The following is a 21,796-nucleotide window of genomic DNA, read 5'->3' as shown; positions in this document are numbered from 1 at the left end:
GGGTTTATTGTTAGGCAGTTTCATTAACGTCCTCCCAGCACGGTAACAACACACAACAACAGCAGTTAAGTTTTCGTCTACCGTAAAGCAGTTCGTCTGCCGTAAACAGCAATGTTGTGACAGGACAATACCATCTACTGTACATATATATCGTTAGAAAAATAATGACAGAGAATAGAACAAAGATGGACAATTCAACCCTTAACTCAACAATGAGTAGATGAGTGTTATGTGTGTGTATGTGTGTAAATAAATGAACACTGAAATTCAAGTATTTCTTTTATTTATATATATATATATATATATATATATATGAAATACTTGACTTGATGCAAGAATAATGCATCTGATTTGTGGTAGGTATGTCTCATCGACACAAAAGCAAAAAAGCGATCCACAAATGTGAATTCAATACAATTACAAATACAAATACAAAATCAAGCATATTTATATTCAAATCACAAAAATATATTTACAAATATACAAATTTATACGAATCCTTGATTTACTTGTATGTCACATTTTTATATTTATACATTTTATTCGTAAATATTTTCAAATCTCAAATAAATATTTACAAATACGCATTTATTTATACAAATTATTTATTCATTTGTATATTTATTAATATATGCATATGTATTAATATCATATTTATACATATATATATATATATATATATATATATATATATATATATATATATATATATATATATATATATATATATATATATATATATATCAGTTGATGTGAGACAACTGTAGCATACCATACCCTACCAACTTTATTTATAAAGCCCTATAAAAACAACCACAGTTGAAGATCAAAGGGCTGTACACCACAAAGAAATAGAGGCAAAGGACAGACTAAATAAATCAAATAAAATTACAATTAAAAAAATAAATAAATAACATTTAAACCAAAGGTAAAATACACATTGAAAAAGCAAATACAAATTATCTTAAGAACAATTTGTTAGATAAAAAGCAGTTAAAAATTTAAAAACAGTTAAAAAAGTTAAAAACAGTTTAATTTTAAGAAGGGTCTTAAAAGTAGCCAAAGAAGGGGCCTGTCCCACATGAAGAGGGAGATTGTTCCAGAGTTTGGGGCATTGAGGTGGAGCAGCTCAAAGAGATAAGGTGGGGCAAGACCACGTAAGGATTTAAAAACGAGTAAAATAATTTTAAAATGGACTCTAAACGAGACAGGCAGCCAGTGAAGTGAAGCTAAAACAGGAGTAATGTGCGCTCTTTTTCCTGTGTTAGTTAAAAGTCGGGCAGCTGCATTTTGGACCAGCTGCAGATCTGAGAGGGAGGATTGACTAATTCCAAAATACAGAGTTACGGTAATCCAGCCGAGATGTGATAAAGGCATGGATTACTGTCTCAAACTGTTGCCTAAAAAGAAGGGTTCTAACCTTGGCCAGCTGACGTAAATAAAAAAAAGCTGGCTTTCACCACTGTGCCAATCTAACGGTTCAATTTAAAATCACTGTAGATACGAAAGCCCAGGTTGGTGACCATGGACCATTTTACTTCCATACTGGTGCGCCACACCTGAGTACAATTATCCATCCTTTCATTTTCTACTGCTTGTCCCTTTTTTGGGGGTTCTGGAGCCAATCAGTGTGCACCTAAATGACATTGGCTTTTTCCCCACAGCGCCACTCAGGTACCACATCACAATGGCTCCACCACAACTGGCCCTTAATTGTTTATGACCATGGAAGACATAACATTTAATGTACTATTATCCTGGAGCCATACATAATAAGTAATAATTGAAGAAACTCAAACAAAACCCCCTGATTTTAAAATTGATTATCAGGCATCAGGCAAACTTATATTACCATACCAATAACATATTACACATCGTTTTCCATTAAAATACACAGTTTTGTTACAGGTCTTAAAATGACACTGGTCTTTGTATGTAAGCGAACTGACTGTACCCCACCAGCCTTATCAGGGAACACTTTGAGTATCCTTCCAATTAACTAAGTGTTTTGGCAAAATATTCCTTTGACCACCTTTTCCAAAACAAGTTGGCGATGTATTGAGCTTGCTTCCACTTTCTTCTGCTGGAGCCTATCTCAGCTGCACACGGGCGGAAGGCGGGGTACAAGTCATCACCTCATCGCAGGGCCAACACAGATAGTGTGAGAATTATATATTTTAAAGGAGGGGTCGGGAACCTTTTTGGCTGAGTGAGCCATACAAGCCAAATATTTTTAAAAGTATTTCCGTGAGAGCCATATATATATATATATTTTTAACACTGAATACAACTATATGCGTGCATTTTCAAGAAAGACCAACATTTTTAGAGTATAATAAGTCTCTTATTCTTTTTAATAACATTGTTATTCTGAGGCTAACCAACAAAAAATAAATAACTTTTTACCATTAATGCGACTTCTTGAACAGGTGCAGTAGATGGATCGATGGATGGAAATGCATGAGAATGTTTTATATTTTGAACGTTATTTTTGACACTGTGATTACCAGCGGAATTATTCATCATTTATCGTGTTAAGCAATATCAGCTAAGATTTATGTGAGAGCCAGATGCAGTCATGAAAAGAGCCACGTCTGGCTCTAAAGCCATAGGTTCCCTACCCCTGTTTTAAAGTGTTCTTTTTTAATCCATCGTCATGTTTAAAGCAGCTAGTATTTCCTACGTAGAGTGTCTTTTCATGATCTCTGTGCTTTTATCTTATGCCCGTTAGTAAATTCTTTGTTTTGTTTTAAGGGCTCCTGTTGGTCGGCACGCAGAGCTTTTTCGGCAAGTTATTATGTTTTTTCAAGGCCTTAGCTGTGCTCAATCCTGGGCGAGAGAGCTGTTTTCTAAGCTGTCTCTTTTTGTTTGGATTTAGACCTCATCTTAGCTGGTGCATGGCGCAGTGTGTCAAATGGTGGGACCAGACCACTGTTGCACATTCATTACAGACGGCACAACTAATTATTCTATAATCGAGGACCAATTGGAGAATTGAAAGCGGAAAAATGGATAGTGGCTGATTGGTTATGGAATTTGTGGAATTGCTTGAACACTGGCACTTGTTGGCAACTCCTGCTCAAATATTTAACTCCCTTCCTTATCTTAATTTTGTGCTGTGTTTATGCAGTCTGTGTGCTGCCCTGCTTGCGGGCTATGATAGGGAGAATGATCAACTCCACTTTTGGGGTTGGCGGCCAATTTATCCTAATTAGGCAGCCCGGAAAAGGTCCAGCAAGGGGTGAATATGTGCTCCTGAGACCCCGAGGTACTGAGGATCTTGACCCTGACCAAAAGGAGATAGACAACATCCCTCTGTCCCCGTAAGCTCTCACATGCCAAAGTTGTTTATATTTTGTGTTGATCTCTTAGAAGATATCAAAAGGGGTTATAATTAAGATAATGAAGGAGGAAGTGATTAAGAAATGTTTAATATAGATGTGCTTAGAATAGGCCGTGCAACGAGTCATATGCTCTAAAGTTCCAGTTAAAACTGGGTGAAAGTTCATGCCTACGCACTTACACTCTTATCACCCACATTCTTGCCACTGTTTATGTGGCTTCTTTGCCGAGGTCTGAAGGACAACACCAGATAGAAGTCGGAGTCCAGGGAGGAGAAAAGAGAGGAAGTTTTTTTGAAAGGCCACGCCTGGGGGATGCCACCTCATTGCATATTGATGCATTGCATTATATATTGTAAAAGTGCATGTCACGCCTGTAAATCTGGTTTTATGTTTGATCATGTTTTGTTTTCTGGACTCTTGTTCCATTTTGCACTTCCTGGTTTGCTTTTGTTACCATTTCAACGCATTAGTTCCCACCTTGTCACGCCCCTGCCCTCAGTCCCGCACCTGTTCCTGATTATCACAGCCAGTATTTAAGTCATTTTCTTTCTGTTCATCAGTCTGGGAACTTTGCTTTCATTGCCTTTCATACTTCATGCCATGCGTTTCGGTTCATCCACGCCAAGTAAGTTTTTGTTTGTATTTATGCCTTTGATAGTATCTTTTGTTTGTTTGTAGATAGTATTGCCATTGTGCTGTTTTTGTTCGAAGTTTTAGTATAGATTATTTTCCGCCATCGAGCACGCTTTTTGTTTTGCCCTTTTTGTATTTTGAGTATAAATAAAAACAAACATGTACCTGAATTCACGCCTGGCTCGTCCTGTAATCCCTCTGCGTCGAAGGAGCACAAACAATCCATGTCCAGGTCTGACAGTGCAAGGGGAAGGGTGCGTCCGGATCCCCCTGCCTAAGCCGCCCATGTTGAATGCTACTATGGACAGATAGTGCTCAGAGAACTGTATCCAACCAAAGTTTTAAGTTTACGCATTGTGTTTTCTTTAAACATGTAGTTTTTAAAATGTTTGGTTTTTATTAGCCCTGCGATGAGGTCGCGACCCGTCCAGGGTTTACACCGCGTTCTGCCCGATTGTAGCTGAGATAGGCACCAGTGCCCCCTGCGACCACAAAGGAAATGAGCGGTAGAAAATGGATGGATGGATAGTTTTTATTAATACTCCTGAATGCAAAATTGGCTATTGATTGGTAAATTGTTAAATAGATAAATTCAGTGCCAGGCCGTGCGTTTCCCACCTAGGCCTTCAGTGATGTTCGACTTAAATGATTACCTCTCAAAATACCATCATTTATGTCGCCACATGACCATTACTGGAGAAATACTATACAGGAAACACATTTACTGATCATTGAACCACATCAACAGTGTACAAAACAGGTTATTTTCTGGCGCATTTAAAGATAAATTAAAACGCATCAGCAATTATAAACATATCTTATGTGGTACTGTCCCAAAAAAAAGTGTAAAAAACATATTACGAGTGAAAAAATTTAATATTTAAACTAATAATTTGTAGCACCTATTCGACGCCGTATAAACCAGTGTTACCCCTCATCGCCAGATTATTCGAGTGGAAATGGCGGGCATTGCCCCATTCTATCGCCATAACAGCTGAGCTAGCTTCCCGGGTTGGCCGACATGTAGTTTCTCTTTAAATATCCTTCTTGAAAATGGCCTTGCAAATATACATCTGCTACCTTATCAACATTTTCTTCTCTTTCTCTGCTATCCCGGTCTGGCTACGGCGCAACACTTCCCGCTTCCTGCTAAATTGAAACTTGTGAATGGATACTCCCTTTGGAATGACAAGTGAGTATCCAATCACAGTCTGGTTAACATCCGCCTACTTAGGTTACTGTCAACAACCTGTGATCTGATTGGCTATAGCAACTGTCTCTCAACTCTACGTGTTCTCAAATTCATCCGCTAATGGTCCCGGTGAGTATCCAATCACAGAACGCGTAAACATCACGTTCAACGTGAGGCTATCTAGAAGGCATTACTGACAACAACTCATGATCTGATTGGCTGTCGCAACAGTCTATCACTTCTTTGTCCCTGTGCACTGATGCCGCATTGTTGATTCTGAAGGCCTCGGGCAGATTTGGTACAGCATGGCAACATTAGCTAGCTGAATTCTGATTGGATACAAACTAAAACTAAAAACAACAACACTGAAACGAGCATAATATGACATGAAGAGAATATGAATACGTTCATATATTTAGGGAAAGTTAATAAACTCATTTTTATTCTTAATTATGCTCATGATTTCTGGTTATGTTAGGCCAGCAGAGAAGGCCTTGCTGGCCCTGACGCCACACCACTGGATAAAAGTAGCCACACTTTTACACAATATCGTATACACTCGAGTATACTATACACATTTGAATAAAAGTTAAAGTTAAAGTACCAATGATTGTCGCACACACGAGGTGTGGCAAAATCATTCTCTGCATTTGACCCATCACCCTTGACCACCCCCTGGGAGGTGAGGGGAGCAGTGAGCAGCAGCAGTGGCCATGCCCAGGACTAATTTTTTTAACCCCCAATTCCAACCTTTGATGCTGACTGCCAAGCGGGGAGGTAATGAGTCCCATTGTTATAGTCTTTGGTATGACTAGGCCAGTGGTTCTCAACCTTTTTTCAGTGATGTACCCCCTGTGAACATTTTTAATTCAAGTTCCCCCTAATCAGAGCAGAGCATTTTTGGTTGAAAGAAAGAGATAAAGAAGTAAAATACAGCACTATGTCATCAGTTTCTGATTTATTCAATTGTATAACAGTGCAAAATATTGCTCATTTGTAGTGGTCTTTCTTGAACTATTTGGGAAAAAAAGATATAAAAATAACTAAAAAAATATTGAAAAATAAGCAAGTGATTCAATTATAAATAAAGATTTCTACACATAGAAGTAATCATCAATTTAAAGTGCCCTCTTTGGGGATTGCAATAGAGTTCCATCCTGGATTAATTTCTTGGAAACATTGGAAACATTTCTTCACAAAAAAAAAGAAATCTTTAACATCAATATTTATGGAACATGTCCACAAAAAATCTAGCTTTCAACACCGACTATTGCATTGTTGCATTTCTTTTCACAGTTTATGAACTTACGTTCATATTTTGTTGAAGTATTATTCAATAAATATATTTATAAAGGATTTTTGAAATTGCTTTTATTTTTTAGAATATTTTGAATCTCACGTACCCCTTGGCATACCTTCAAGTACCCCCAGGGGTACGCGTACTCCCATTTGAGAACCACTGCACTAGGCCACTGAGTAGTACAACATATACAACCTATATCCATCCATCCATTTTCTACCCCTTGTCCCTTTTGGGGTTGCGGGGGGTCACTGGAGCCTATCTCAGCTGCATTCGGGCAGAAGGCGGGTTACCACCTCATCACAGGGCCAACACAGACAACATTCACACTCACATTCACACATTAGGGCCAATTTAGTGTTGCCAATCAACCTATCCCCAGGTGCATGTCTTTGGAGGTCACGGGGAGAACATGCAAACTTCACACAGAAAGATCCTGAGCCCGGGATTGAATTCAGGACTACTCAGGACCTTTGTATTGTGAGGTAGATGCACTAACCCCTGTTCCACCTTGCTGCTCCACAAGCTATATCACCCCCCACCCCCAGAAAAAAAAAATCAAGTACCTATTGTAACTTCACAATCATTTAAATTCCACAGCCTTATTTTTAAGGCCTGAGTGTACGTGGAATAAAACATACTCTAGTACAGTGTTTTTCAACCACTGTGCCACGGCACACTAGTGTGCCGTGAGATTCAGTCTTGTGTGCCGTTGGAGATTATCTAATTTCACTTATTTGGGTTAAAAATATTTTTTGCAAACCAGTAATTATAGTCTGCAAATGATGTGTTGTTGTTGACTGTCGGTGCTGTCTAGAGCTTGGCAGAGTAACCGTGTAATACTCTTCCATATCAGTAGGTGGCAACCGGTAGCTAATTGCTCTGTAGATATCAGAAACAGCGGGAGGCAGAGTGCAGGTAAAAAGGTTTCTAATGCTTAAACCAAAAATAAACAAAAAGTGAATGCTCCTAAGAAAAGGCATTGATGCTTAGGGAAGGCTATGCAGAACGAAACTAAAACTGAATTGGCTCCAAAGTAAACAAAAACAGAATGCTGGACGACAGCAAAGACTTACTGTGGAGCAAAGACGGCATCCACACAGTACATCCGAACATTACAATCAACAATGTCCCCACAAAGAAGGATAAAAACAACTGAAATATTCTTGATTTTCAAAATAAAGTTGATGCGGAAAATATCGCTCAAAAGAAGACATGAAGCTGCGGGAAAATACCAAAAAAAAAAAGAGGAATAGCCACCAAAATAGGAGCGCAAGACAAGAAGTAAAACACTACACACGGGAAAACAGCAAAAAAGTCCAAATAAGTCAGGGTGTGATGTGACAGGTGGGGATAATACACCTACTTTGAGACAAGAGATATAGTGATGCATGCTTGGTGATGCTTTAAAGTCATATCCAACAATTGCGACAACGACTCTTTACTGTTAACTGAGTTTCGTTTTTTAATGATTTCTGCTGGATGGTGTGCCTCCGCATTTTTTCAACGTAAAAAATGTGCCTAGGCTCAAAAAAGGTTGAAAAACCTCCATCCATCCATCCATTTTCTACCGCTTGTCCCTTACGGGGTCGCGGGGGGCGCTGGCGCATATCTCAGCTTCAATCGGGCGGAAGGCAGGGTACACCCTGGACAAGTCGCCACCTCATCGCAGGGCCGACACAGATAGACATACAACATTCACACTCACATTCACACACTAGGGCCAATTTAGTGTTGCCAATCAACCTATCCCCAGGTGCATGTCTTTGGAAAAACACTGCTCTAGTAAATGATGAGACTGCTGAAGTAGCTAAAGCTGACCGCATGGTGGCAGAGTTGCAACAAACACATTTTCCCCGCTCAGTACCGCCTCCATGGGATCCCTTCTGTGACGTTACCGCAAGTTAACTTTTTTTGTTTTTCCTGCAGCCAAACGTGATTTTGGATCAACAAGCCTTCTCTCGGTCTCCGTCAATGCTGCTTCCAGTGTAACCGATGTAGGTCAGTCGTCGTGCGTTCGAGCCTACACTGGAACAGTCTTTAAAAAAAGTTTGTAGAACGGCTTGGAAAATGGCAAAGATTACATCGGGATGGTTTGGAATTGTTCTCTCCACGGCAACCATGGCACTAACAGCGTGGAATTCCAGCAATGGTAATTTGTTTTTTGTTTTTTTGAGGGGGGGTCTTCTATTTTCAGGCGTCTAACGAGCAGGTTTTACTTTCTGCGTGACAAGAATGCAGCTAAAACTAATTATCACCCGTTTCCAAGTGAAAACCGAGGAAACACTTAAAAAACTGTACTTTGACATCATCCCCATAATTACAATACAACTATGTTCCTTCATGCGTTGAACGATAGTTTCGGCATAAGTGAATAATGACCATTTATTTGGTGTTAAACTTTGACCTATTTGGTAAATGCTTAAAGTGAACGATTAGGTTGTTTACTTTGTCAGCAGCAACGTGTGGTCATTTCTAACTTGGCTGGTTGGCTGGATATTTTTTCAGAGATTTATTGAAATTCACAAGTTTAAGTAAAAAAATAAAAATCTCCATGTTATTGGACCAAAACCATCTTCAAATGACACCTGTGTGTTTGAGCTTGGATTACTGACAATATTATTTTTCATGTTCAAATACATTAGCTATCTGTATTATTTAAATATGTATATGAATATATATGTTGTTTTAAAATGATTTTACATTTTGATGTCAAAGTTTTGGAATTAAAATAGCATATTCACACAATTCTACAGTGGTACCTCAATTTAAGAGTGTTTTTGTTATGCTTCAAGTTGCAAGCAAATACGTGAGTCAATTAAAACTGTCATTATCCACGTTATTAATCACAGTGAATCATGTGATTAAGCACTGGTCTTTATATATATATATATATATATATATATATATATATTAGGGCTGTGAATCTTTGGGTGTCCCACGATTCGATTCAATATCGATTCTCCGGGTCACGGTTCGATAATATATCGATTTTTTGTTTTTTTGATTCGATTCGATTCTCGATTCAAAAACGATTTTTTTCCCCCCGATTTAAAAGGATTCTGTATTCATTCAATACATAGGATTTCAGCAGGATCTACCCCAGTCTGCTGACATGCAAGCAGAGTAGTAGATTTTTGTGAAAAGCTTTTATAATTGTAAAGGACAATGTTTTATCAACTGATTGCAATAATGTAAATTTGTTTTAACTATTAAACGAACCAAAAATATGACTTATTTTATCTTTGCAAAAATATTGGACACAGTGTGTTGTCAAGCTTATGAGATGCGATGCAAGTGTAAGCCACTGTGACACTTTTTTAAAATTTTTATAAATGTCTAATGATAATGTCCATCCATCCATTTTCTACCGCTTATTCCCTTTTGGGGTCGCGGGGAATGATAATGTCAATGAGGGATTTTTAATCACTGCTATGCTAAAATTATAACTAATATTGATACTGTTGTTGATGATATTAATTTTTGTTTCAATACTTTTGGTTTGTTCAGTGTCGTGTTTGTGTCTCCTCTCAAGTGCTCTGTTTATTGCAGTTCTGAGTGTTGCTGGGTCAGGTTTGGTTTTGGAATTGGATTGCATTGTTATGGTATTGCTCTGTAGTGGTTTGTTGGATTGATTAAAAAAATAAGTAATAATAATGATAATAATCGATTTTTTTAAAAATTAGAATCGATTCTGAATCGCACAACATAAACAATTCAATTTGTATTCAAATCAATTTTTTTCCCACACCCCTAATATATATATATATATATATATGTGTATGTATGCCCTGCGATGAGGTGGCGACTTGTCCAGGGTGTACACCGCCTTCCAACCGTTTGTAGCTGAGATAGGGACCAGCGCCCCCCGCGACCCCAAAGGGAATAAGCGGTAGGAAATGGATGGATGGATATATATATATATATATATATATATATATACACACAGTATATATATGTGAGTGTGTGTATATGTATGTATGTATGTATGTGGGTGTGTATAACGGTATATACGTACTGTTTATGTACAAATGTATATACTGTAGATGTATGTATGTATATATATATAATATAAGTATATACAATATAAAAATAAAATAAATATGAACAATATGATAAAAAATGTGGGTATATACATGTATATATTATGTATATTACACTATATATATATTCATCCATCCATCATCCATCCATTTTCCCACCGCTTATTCCCTTTGGGGTAGCGGGGGGGGGGGGGCGCTAGTGCCTATCAGTTACAATCAGGCGAAAGGCGGTCTACACCCTGGACAAGTCACCACCTCATCGCAGGGCCAACACAGATATACAAATATATATTATATATGTATGTATATCTGTATATGTGTATATACATATATATATATATATATATATACATACACATATATAGGGACGGCGTGGCGCAGTGGGAGAATGGCCGTGTGCAACCCGAGGGTCCCTGGTTCAAATCCCACCTAGTACCAACTTAGTCACGTCCGTTGTGTCCTGAGCAAGACACTTCACCCTTGCTCCTGATGGATGCTGGTTGGTGCCTTGCATGGCAGCTCACTCCATCAGTGTGTGAATGTGTGTGTGAATGGGTAAATGTGGAAGTAGTGTCAAAGCGCTTTGAGTACCTTCAAGGTAGAAAAGCGCTATACAAGTACAACCCATATGTATATATATATTTATGTTTGTGTGTATATATATGTGTGTATATATAAATATATATTTATATATATATATATATATATATATATATATATATATATATATATATATATATATATATATTTATATATATATATGTATGTGCATATATAAACAGGAATATAAATACAGTATATGTATGTTATTGGCGGACAATTCCCATTAACATATGGTAAAGCTGCTGTTTGTGAGTTTGACGATGATACAAAGGAGATACCGTAAAAGTCCACTCTCCAAGATAAACATTCTATTATCACATTACTTGATACAACAAATGCAGTTGTTTGTAAGACATTCTATTATTTTATAAAATATTTTTAAAAGTTTTTCTTAATTGTGCTGTTTTTGGGAGGGAAGCACAAATGTATTTAAGATTTTTTCAGTTGGTGACATTAATTTGAGCTACAAGTGTTTTAAGTAAAGCGCTTCGTCACAGAGCCATTTAAGCTAAGTCGATCTACTATGTTGTATTTAATAACTTGGTCCTAAAGCTATACAGTGGATTAAAGTAGACCTAATTATATCATTGCATTCCAATTAAATAGAAAATGTCTTGAAAATTAATTTTTTAAAAATGTAACTAACTAATGTATAGTAAGTCTAAATAAAACTTTAAATAAAAAAAAAATGATGCTTTGTTGGTCAATATAGGTACCATGTGTACAGCGACATGCTGTTCTTGTTAGACTGGGTTTTGTGAAAATAATTTGTGTATCAATCAATCAATCAATGTTTACTTATATAGCCCTGAATCACTAGTGCCTCAAAGGGCTGCACAAACCACAACAGAAACCACTACGACATCCTCGGTAGGCCCACATAAGGGCAAGGAAAACTCACACCCAGTGGGACGTCGGTGACAATGATGACTATGAGAACCTTGGAGAGGACGAAAGCAATGGATGTCGAGCGGGCCTAACATGATACTGTGAAAGTTCAACCCATAATGGATCCAACACAGTCAGGAGAGTCCAGTCCAAAGCGGATCCAACACAGCAGCGAGAGTCCCGTTCACAGCAGAGCCAGCAGGAAAACATCCCAAGCGGAGGCGGATCAGCAGCGCAGAGATGTCCCCAGCCGATACACAGGCAAGCAGTACATGGCCACCGGATCGGACCGGACCCCCTCCACAAGGGAGAGTGGGACATAGGAGAAAAAGAAAAGAAACGGCAGATATACTGGTCTAAAAAGGGAGTCTATTTAAAGGCTAGAGTATACAAATGAATTTTAAGGTGAAACTTAAATGCTTCTACTGAGGTGGCATCTCGAACTGTTACCGGGAGGGCATTCCAGAGTACTGGAGCCCGAACGGAAAACGCTCTATAGCCCGCAGACTTTTTTTGGGCTTTCGGAATCACTAATAAGCCGGAGTCTTTTGAACGCAGATTTCTTGCCGGGACATATGGTACAATACAATCGGCAAGATAGGATGGAGCTAGACCGTGTAGTATTTTATACGTAAGTAGTAAAACCTTAAAGTCACATCTTAAGTGCACAGGAAGCCAGTTTAGGTGAGCCAGTATGGGCGTAATATGATCAAACTTTCTTGTTCTTGTCAAAAGTCTAGCAGCCGCATTTTGTACCAACTGTAATCTTTTAATGCTAGACATGGGGAGACCCGAAAATAATACGTTACAGTAATCGAGACGAGACGTAACAAACGCATGGATAATGATCGCAGCGTCTTTAGTGGACAGAATGGAGCGAATTTTAGCGATATTACAGAGATGAAAGAAGGCCGTTTTAGTAACGCTTTTAATGTGTGACTCAAAGGAGAGAGTTGGGTCAAAGATAACACCCAGATTCTTTACCGTGTCGCCTTGTTTAATTGTTTGGTTGTCAAATGTTAGAGTTGTATTATTAAATAGAGGTCGGTGTCTAGCAGGACCGATAATCAGCGTTTCCGTTTTTTTGGTGTTGAGTTGCAAAAAGTTAGCAGACATCCATTGTTTAATTTTATTAAGACACGCCTCCAGCTGACTACAATCCTGCGTGTTGGTCAGCTTTAGGGGCAGGTAGAGTTGGGTGTCATCAGCATAACAGTGAAAGCTAACACCGTATTTGCGTATGATGTCCCCTATCGGCAGCATGTAGATGCTGAAGAGTGCAGGGCCAAGGACCGAACCCTGGGGAACTCCACACGTTACCTTAACGTAGTCCGAGGTCACATTGTTATGGGAGACGCACTGCATCCTATCAGTAAGATAAGAGTTAAACCAAGACAGGGCTAAGTCTGACATACCAATTCGTGTTTTGATACGTTCTAATAAAATATTGTGATCGACGGTATCGAAAGCACAGTAAGATCGAGGAGCAGCAACATAGATGACGGATCAGAATCCATCGTTAGCAATAGATCATTAGTCATTTTTGCGAGGGCTGTCTCCGTAGAGTGATTTGCCCTGAAACCGGATTGAAAGGTTTCACATAGATTGTTAGACGATAAGTGTTCATTTAACTGTTCCGCAACAATTTTTTCGAGGATTTTTGAAATAAAGGGAAGGTGAGAGACCGGTCGGTAGTTTTTTTTCGAGGATTTTTTAAATAAAGGGAAGGTGAGAGACCGGTCGGTAGTTTACCATGAGGTCAGGATCGAGGTTAGGTCTTTTAAGGAGAGGATGAATAACCGCTTTTTTGAATGCTAGGGGAACAGTGCCCGCGGAAAGTGATAAGTTTATAATATTTAGCACTGATGGACCTAATAATACAAAGAGCTCCTTGATAAGTTTCCCAGGAAGAGGGTCAAGTAAACACGTTGTTTGTTTTATTCCATTTACACGTAACAATTCCTCTAATGTTATTTCCTCAAAACGAGAGAAACTATTTTGGAGGGCAGTACCCGCCGTATATACAATCGTATCTGTGTTAATAGAACCCAGTTGTAGCTGGGACGCATTGTCTTTAATTTCCTTTCTAATGACTTCAATTTTCTTATTAAAGAATTGCATGAAGTCATCAGCTGAGTGGGTGGAGCTACTGGAAGGGGTCCCTTGTTTGGTTAGCGATGCTACCGTACTAAACAAAAATGTAGGATCGTTTTTATCACGGTGGATGAGATTTGAGTAATATTTAGCTTTAGCTAAGGTAAGCATGCGTTTATAAGTTATTAAACTATCACTCCTTGCTTGATGGTGCACCTCAAGTTTAGTCGTGCGCCATTTGCGTTCCAGCTTTCTACATAATAATTTCTGAGCTCTAGTTTCTTCTGTAAACCACGGGGTACGCTTTTTTGGAGCCTTTTTTAACTTTAGCGGTGCTATGTTATCAATGGTTTCGCGCAGGGCATCGTTAAAGTTGTTAGTGAGGTTATCAATAGAGCCCACATTCTTTGGGAATGGTGCCATTACCGAGGGCAGTAGGTCAACAAGAGTTGTCGTGGCCGTATTAATGTCGCGGCTGCTATAGCAGTTATTATTATTATTATTAGTTTGACGAACATGCTTCTGAACCTCGAATTTTATAAGATAATGATCGGACCCTACTTTAGCATACGGGAGTATCGTAACTTTGGAAACAGTGATACCCCTGACATGCACTAGGTCTATCGTATTACCGTTGCGATGCGTGGGTTCATTTATTATTTGTGTAAGACCACAGCTATCAATTATAGTCTGGAGCGCTACGCACGGTGGGTCCGATGGAGTATTCATATGGATATTAAAGTCCCCCATTATGATTATATTATCGGCGTGCGTCACTAAACCAGCAACGAACTCTGAGAATTCATTGATAAAGTCCGAATAGGGCCCTGGGGGGCGGTAGATAACAGCCAGTTGTAGAGGCAGCGGTGTGACAGCCCTCATAGTAAGTACCTCAAACGATTTATATGTATTATTTATGTTAGGACCAAGGTTAAAGTGTTCGTTGTATATTAGTGCGACCCCCCCCACCCCTTTTAAGGGGACGGGCAATATGCGCATGTGTAAAGTTAGGAGGACATGCCTCATTTAGCGCAAAAAAGTCGTTTGGTTTAAGCCAGGTTTCGCTGAGACCGATGACGTTAAGATTGTTGTCTCTGATGATATCATTAACTAACAACATTTTGGGAGACAATGATCTTATGTTTAAAAAACCTATATTATAGGTAGTGGGCTGTTTTAGGGAATTTTTGATCAAATTATCCATAGTAGCAATATTAATAATGTTGTGTTTATTATGCCCAGTGCATTTAGTATAATTACGACCATATATATGAATTGATACTACGGGAATTTTCCGATTGTTTGTATGTTGCTTTGATAAACTGCACGCATCATAGTTAGCCACCTCAGTAGAAAACATGTCCAAATCTGAAACAATCAAAGCAGAAAAAACTTGTTCTAATTTAACTGACTCCTTACCCAGACCAGTAGTCTCGCATTTTCCATTTAAATCCGGCTTCAGGGTGGAGGGAAGTGGTGGATTAGCCTTCTGCTTTGTTTTTAGCCCCACTCGGCATCCGCGTTTCCGATCACACCGCTGGCGTCTGCTCCGTTGATGTATTTGGTATTTAATCAATTGCATTGATTTTATGGTACTTGGTTAAATTTTTGATTTCATGGTTATTGTCACAAATATACAAAAATAATAAATCCAAAGAAAAGGTAAAACACCCTTGCTGACCGATGATGATAGTTTGAGATTTTGATTTTTCCAGAAAACTCTAGTTGAACTCTGGAATGTTCGACTTTTGGGGCATTTGGCTTTGACTGTTTATTAATGCAAGACCTAAATGTGTGAACAGCCCAGGAATCTAGGAAGCATCTCCACCGACTCATCAGGACCTCGGAGTCTCTGGTTGAGCAGGACCATGCTTCGAAGGCGTACCTGAGCCCGGATGAGCTCAAACGACTTCATTTTAGAACCAACACAGACTCTCTCGAGCTGTCCGAAGGACATGAGGCTAAGTTCAGCTGCTCCATTGATATCCCTGATACCACACTGGAGCCCACCATCTTTTGGAAGAAGAACGGACAGGACCTGGCTGAAAACATGCAGGTGATGATCAATGAACTGCAGACCATCACGGACAGGGTTACGACTCTTATCTCCATAGTCAGGTATGGGGAAAATTATTCTTCCATTCTTTTGAATTGTGCATGCCCCATGAGAAAACATTTTTTTGGAGTGAGTACTATTAATTTTATAAATATAGGACTTTATTCTACTAGAACACATCATGGAATTACCTGAAAATATTTCTGCTTCCTTAATGTCTTTGATCTGATTTAATATGTCATCAAAAGAAAACATGATGATAATCATAAAAGCACGTAGAACCTAGTACTAAAAAAAAAACTGTACAGTCAACACAAAATAGGCAAAATTAACAATCTTCAATTTGTTCAAATTTGATCCGAATAAAATAATCTATTTTAGGAGTTAGCATAGCAGGGAATGATTTATGTAATATTTTAGTGTTTTTAATTGTCTATAAAGTGCTAACGTACTGGTTCGACCCAAATATAAGACGACTGAGAATATACGACGACTGCTCTTTTTCAACATTGTTTATTTTTGTTGTAAAAATGTCTAAATCAGAACCACAGATTGAATAGAAATAAAATCATATTTCTAAGCCACCCAACAGTTGTTTTATTCCTGCTTAAATGATCACCATTACCTTAGAATTAGCATCGTAACTGGCTAACAACCTTTGAGACACTTTTCGAGTACGCCACCACTTTAATGTAGGTTTGGTTGGACCAGCTCTAGAGTTTTTTTTTCCTAAACAAGATTTGGTTATTAGCCCCATTTTGGGTCTTTAATATTACTAATTTATTGTTATTATTAATAAAGTGAAGTTAATTATATTCAACTAGCGTTATTCTCTAAAGCATAGGTCACCAACGCGGTGCCCGCGGGCACCAGGTAGCCCGTAAGGACCAGATGAGTCGCCCGCTGGCCTGTTCTAAAAATAGCTCAAATAGCAGCACTTACCAGTGAGCTGCCTCTATATATATATATATATTTTTTTATTATTATTTGCTAGCAAGATGGTCTCGCATTGCTCGACATTTTTAATTCTAAGAGAGACAAAACTCAAATAGAATATGAAAATCCAAGAAAATGTTTTAAAGACTTGGTCTTCACTTGTTTACATAAATTCATGATTTTTTTTACTTTGCATCTTATAACTTTCAGAAAGACAATTTTAGAGAAAAAATACAACCTTAAAAATTATTTTAGGATTTTTTTCTTTCCTGACAATATAAATCAATGTTCAAGTAAATTTATTTTTTTTATTGTAAAGAATAATAAATACATTTTAATTTAATTCTTCATTTTAGCTTCTGTTTCTTCGACGAAGGATATTTGTGAAATATTTCTTCAAACTTATTATGATTAAAATAAAAATAAAATTATTCTGAGAAATCTAGAAAATCTGTAGAATAAAATTTAAATATTATTTCAAAGTCTTTTGAATTTATTTTAAAAGTTTTGTTCTGGAAAATCTAGAAGAAATAACGATTTGTCTTTGTTAGAAATATAGCTTGGTCCAATTTGTTATATATTCTAACAAAGTGCAGATTGGATTTTAACCTATTTAAAACATGTCATCAAAATTCTAAAAATAATCTTAATCATGAAAAATTATTAATGATGTACCATGAATCCTTTTGAAATTTTTTCAAAAAGATTCAAACTTGTTAGTTTTTCTCTTCTTTTTTTCGGTTGAATTTTGAATTTTAAAGAGTCGAAATTGAAGATAAACTATGTTTCAAAATTTGAATTTCATTTTTTTCCTGTTTTCTCCTCTTTTAAACCGTTCAATTAAGTGTTTTTTTCATCATTTATTCTTTACAAAAAACTTTCCGCAGAAGGAAAAAAAATGTACGACGGAAAGACGGACAGAAATACCCTTTTTTTAAAAAATATATATTTATCTGTTTCCATATGTATTTATTGTGAGAAATAATTAAGATGATCAGTGTTTCCACAAAGATAAGTATCATTAATTATTAACAATAACATAGAGTTAAAGGTAAATTGAGCAAACGGGCTATTTCTGGCCATTTATTTAAGTGTGTATCAAACTGGTAGCCCTTGGCATTAATCAGTACCCAAGAAGTAGCTCTTGGTTTCAAAAAGGTTGGTGACCCCTGCTCTAAAGACTCTACATAGCGAGAACTATTATTTACATCTTTTTTAAGATGCATTTAAACCGGAGTGGTTGTCACTGGGGGTGTCTTGCCCAAAGACACAGCGGCACTGACTAGGATAGCGGAAGCAGAGATCGAACCTGGAACCCTCTACAAACCGAGCTACGCCGTCCCGACTCCTGAAGTGCCTCACTCCACCGTTGACCTAACATTACTACCCTATACTCAGGATGTTTGAATGCAGTAAATAACTAAGTAACTTAATGTTTTTTGTATTTTTTTTTACAAAATAGTCTCAACAAATTTAACAGAATGTAAGTGTCAATATTCACTTAAATATGATTATAAATCTGCCAAGTTTCCTTTTTCGTCATAGTATAAGGTAGAGATTCATGTGGGATTATCATCAGTGGATAATATTAATCATAATAATATATTATTATTATAATTATTATTTTATTATTATTATTAGTCCATCTACTGTGAGTTAATTTTCCCCTGTCGTTAAAAACTGGTGACACACATATATGTGTGCGTGCGTGCGTGTGTGTGTGTGTATATAATCATACACACACACATACACAAACACATATATAATGTGTGTGTGTGTGTGTGTGTGTATATATATATATATATATGCACACAGTATAAACATATGATTATATATAACTATATATTAGCGTATATATTTATACGCGTTTATGTGTATATATGTATATACATTATGCATATATATATATGTGTGTGTGTGTGTGGGTATATACATGTATATATGTACATGTGTGTGTATATATATATGTATATATACATATATATGTGTGTGTGTATATATATAAATATATATCTTTCTTTTTGTGTTCATTCATGAAATAAAGCTCTGATTTGGAAAAACATTTGACACCACTTGTTGGTCTCGAAACCCAGAACAGAAGGCAAGCATAGACAAAACAGAGTTGTTTCCATGGCATCACTCAGGATTCTCTTGCTGTAGTTTCTAAGTGGCCCCTTAAATAATGTCTTCCAGCATTACCCAAGTGCAGAGGCTGGATGCTGGCGAGTACCGCTGCAGGCTCAGCATCGGCAACATGATGGTGGAGTCTCAGCCTATCACCATCAAGGTAGAAGGTAAGTTCGAGGGAGCTTTTGGATCTTCTTTGAATGTCCGCTTGTTTTACAGCAATGTGTTTTCTTTGCAGGTCTTCCAACATTTTTCCAGCAACCTGAGGACAGAAACATAACAAAAGACGCCCCTTTTAATCTGTCATGTGAGGCAGTGGGACCTCCAGACCCTGTCAACATTCGCTGGCTGCGGGATGGAATACCTGACAGTGAATACCATAGGTCTCCCAGCACATACTCTGTGGAAGGTGAGCCTACATTCACATTCACTTCTTCTTAATCGGTATTGTACATTTTGCGCCTGCTCTACTAGGATCCAAATAACACGCGTTAAACAGCAGGTGCAAACTTTAAATGTGTGTGTACTATTATTGGCCGAATTGCGTGTGATCTACTAAGACTGTGTATGCAATTGATATTAAGTGCAAAAGTGGTGCCCTATTTGATAATGTTGTGTCTAATACCGGCATCATGTGACTATGGAAACGCTCATTTCCCTCCACATTCATGGTATTGTGCCCTCCAACCTGTGTGCAATGTATCCGAACTAGCAGCACACATCTATTATCTGTAACTCATGTTCTACAGTATAAAAATGCAATCTAGACAACAGATTTTTTTTTTAGCATACTGGTGACCAACACTCTGTATGTAGTGAGGCGGTGGACTATCACAAAATCGTAGCGCATTAATGCGTCTGGAATAATCCAAATGCAAGAAAATGCAAATTGCAATATGTTTTTTCATATTAGAGAAATATTGTAAAGGCAGACACCAAAACACATCAATTTACTTGGTTTTAATCAGCACCTCAAGTCATCCAGCAGCTAAAAATTTAATAAAAAAATATAGCTGAATAAATGATATCGCCAATATTTTTTTATTTCCGAGAGTCCAAATATGTTGTTACACACATATAGGACAGATGATTCACTGTCCATCATCTGTCTTTGCAGCACAATCACCTCTTATCCCATAGCCTTGTGTGCAATTGTGTCAGATTGCACTTAGATTTCAGACATGCTTAAAAAGACACAAAATAGCATCCGTTTAAAAGTCTCAGCCTTGAGAAATCGCACTGCGCGTGCTTAGTAATTACATATGTAATTACCACATACTCTTGTATTGTGGGCATTTTGAAGATCAGCATATATTCTGCATGTTCATGTAGACAGATGCACTAAATTGATTGTGCTCCTTTTCTGCTCACTCAATCCTCTGCTCACAAGTTCCGTAGATCAGCTTTGCATGTGCTATCAAGTTTGCACGTGTTTTTGTACACACACATCTTTAGTAGATTGGGCACAATGTGTCAAATGAATTTCTTAGAATGTTGAGGAAGGTTAAGGAGAACATTTCAACATTCTTACAAAATAAAATAAAAATAAATTAATAAAATAAGATTAAAAAAAAACGTAATAGAAAAGTATGCTATATTTACAGTAATTAAAACTTGTTAGTGAAAAGTAGAGATGTGCCGATCGATCGGCTGACACTAAATACATCTTTACTTCCCCGGCAGACATGCGGCTACCAGCTAATGTGTCTCCTTATAGTGTGGAGTGGCACCCCTAAAGTAATAATAATCACTTTTATTGCAGCTATCGAACTGCATTTCTTAGTATCTGAAGTAGCATTACCAAGTATCATTATCGCTGAAGGGCGAGACTAACATGTTACACACAGAAATCAAGACAGGAGCAAGCATGCAAACAGCTTGTCTAATCGCTAAGTTGGCTTGAAACAACCCCTAAAAATAAGTGTTTAGTAAAAACTAAGAAGTGAAGATGAAACCATGTTGCAACAGAAATAATGCAGCTATTAAAGGCCTACTGAAATGAGATTTTCTTATTTGAACAGGGATAGCAGGTCCATTCTATGTGTCATACTTGATCATTTCGCATTATTGCCAAATTTTATCTGAAAGGATTTAGTAGAGAACATTGACAATAAAGTTCGCAACTTTTGGTCGCTAGTAAAAAAGCCTTGCCTGTACTGGAAGTAGCAGACGATATGCACGTGATGTCACGGGTTGTGGAGCTCCTCACATCTGAACATTGTTTACAATCATGGCCACCAGGAGCGAGAGCGATTTGGACCGAGAAAGCGACGATTTCCCCATTAATTTGAACGAGGATGAAAGACTTGTGGTTGAGGAAAGTGAGAGTGAAGGACTAGGAAAAAAAAAAAAGACAAGGGCAGTGGGAGCGATTCAGATGTTATTAGACACATTTACCAGGATAATTCTGGAAAATCCCTTATCTGCTTATTGTGTTAATAGTGTTTTAGTGAGATTATATGGTCGTACCTGTACAACCTGAAGGTCGGCCCCGCACCTTTCTTCAGCACCAGTCAACGGGTGGTGGCGATGCCCATCTCTGCCCTTCGCAAGGGACCCTCTTCGAAACATGATCTTTCC

At 37.7% G+C, this 21,796-nt stretch overlaps 1 protein-coding gene across 5 annotated transcripts in view; it reads left to right on the top strand.

Annotated features, from left to right (window-relative positions):
• Positions 1 to 3,704: 3,704 nt before the first annotated feature.
• The window catches only part of mertka (c-mer proto-oncogene tyrosine kinase a), a 54,959-nt gene continuing 36,867 nt past the window's right edge, over positions 3,705 to 21,796 (top strand). Inside the window, exons 1-4 of one of the 5 annotated variants that reach the window (XM_061910487.1) lie at positions 3,705 to 3,969; positions 15,900 to 16,215; positions 19,283 to 19,383; positions 19,455 to 19,625. In XM_061910487.1, coding sequence (XP_061766471.1) covers positions 3,945 to 3,969; positions 15,900 to 16,215; positions 19,283 to 19,383; positions 19,455 to 19,625 — 613 coding nt within the window. In that variant the 5' untranslated portion in view covers positions 3,705 to 3,944. Of the gene's footprint in view, positions 3,970 to 8,310; positions 8,622 to 15,899; positions 16,216 to 19,282; positions 19,384 to 19,454; positions 19,626 to 21,796 lie in introns of those variants that run through there. The other 4 variants (XM_061910489.1, XM_061910488.1, XM_061910486.1 and 1 more) reach the window with 4 other exon arrangements.

Source organism: Nerophis ophidion, linkage group LG09 (assembly GCF_033978795.1).
Source record: "Nerophis ophidion isolate RoL-2023_Sa linkage group LG09, RoL_Noph_v1.0, whole genome shotgun sequence".
Taxonomy (NCBI): Eukaryota; Metazoa; Chordata; class Actinopteri; order Syngnathiformes; family Syngnathidae; genus Nerophis; species Nerophis ophidion.
The sequence above is the reverse complement of the archived record's forward strand: the minus strand, read 5'-3'. Positions and strand labels throughout refer to the sequence as shown.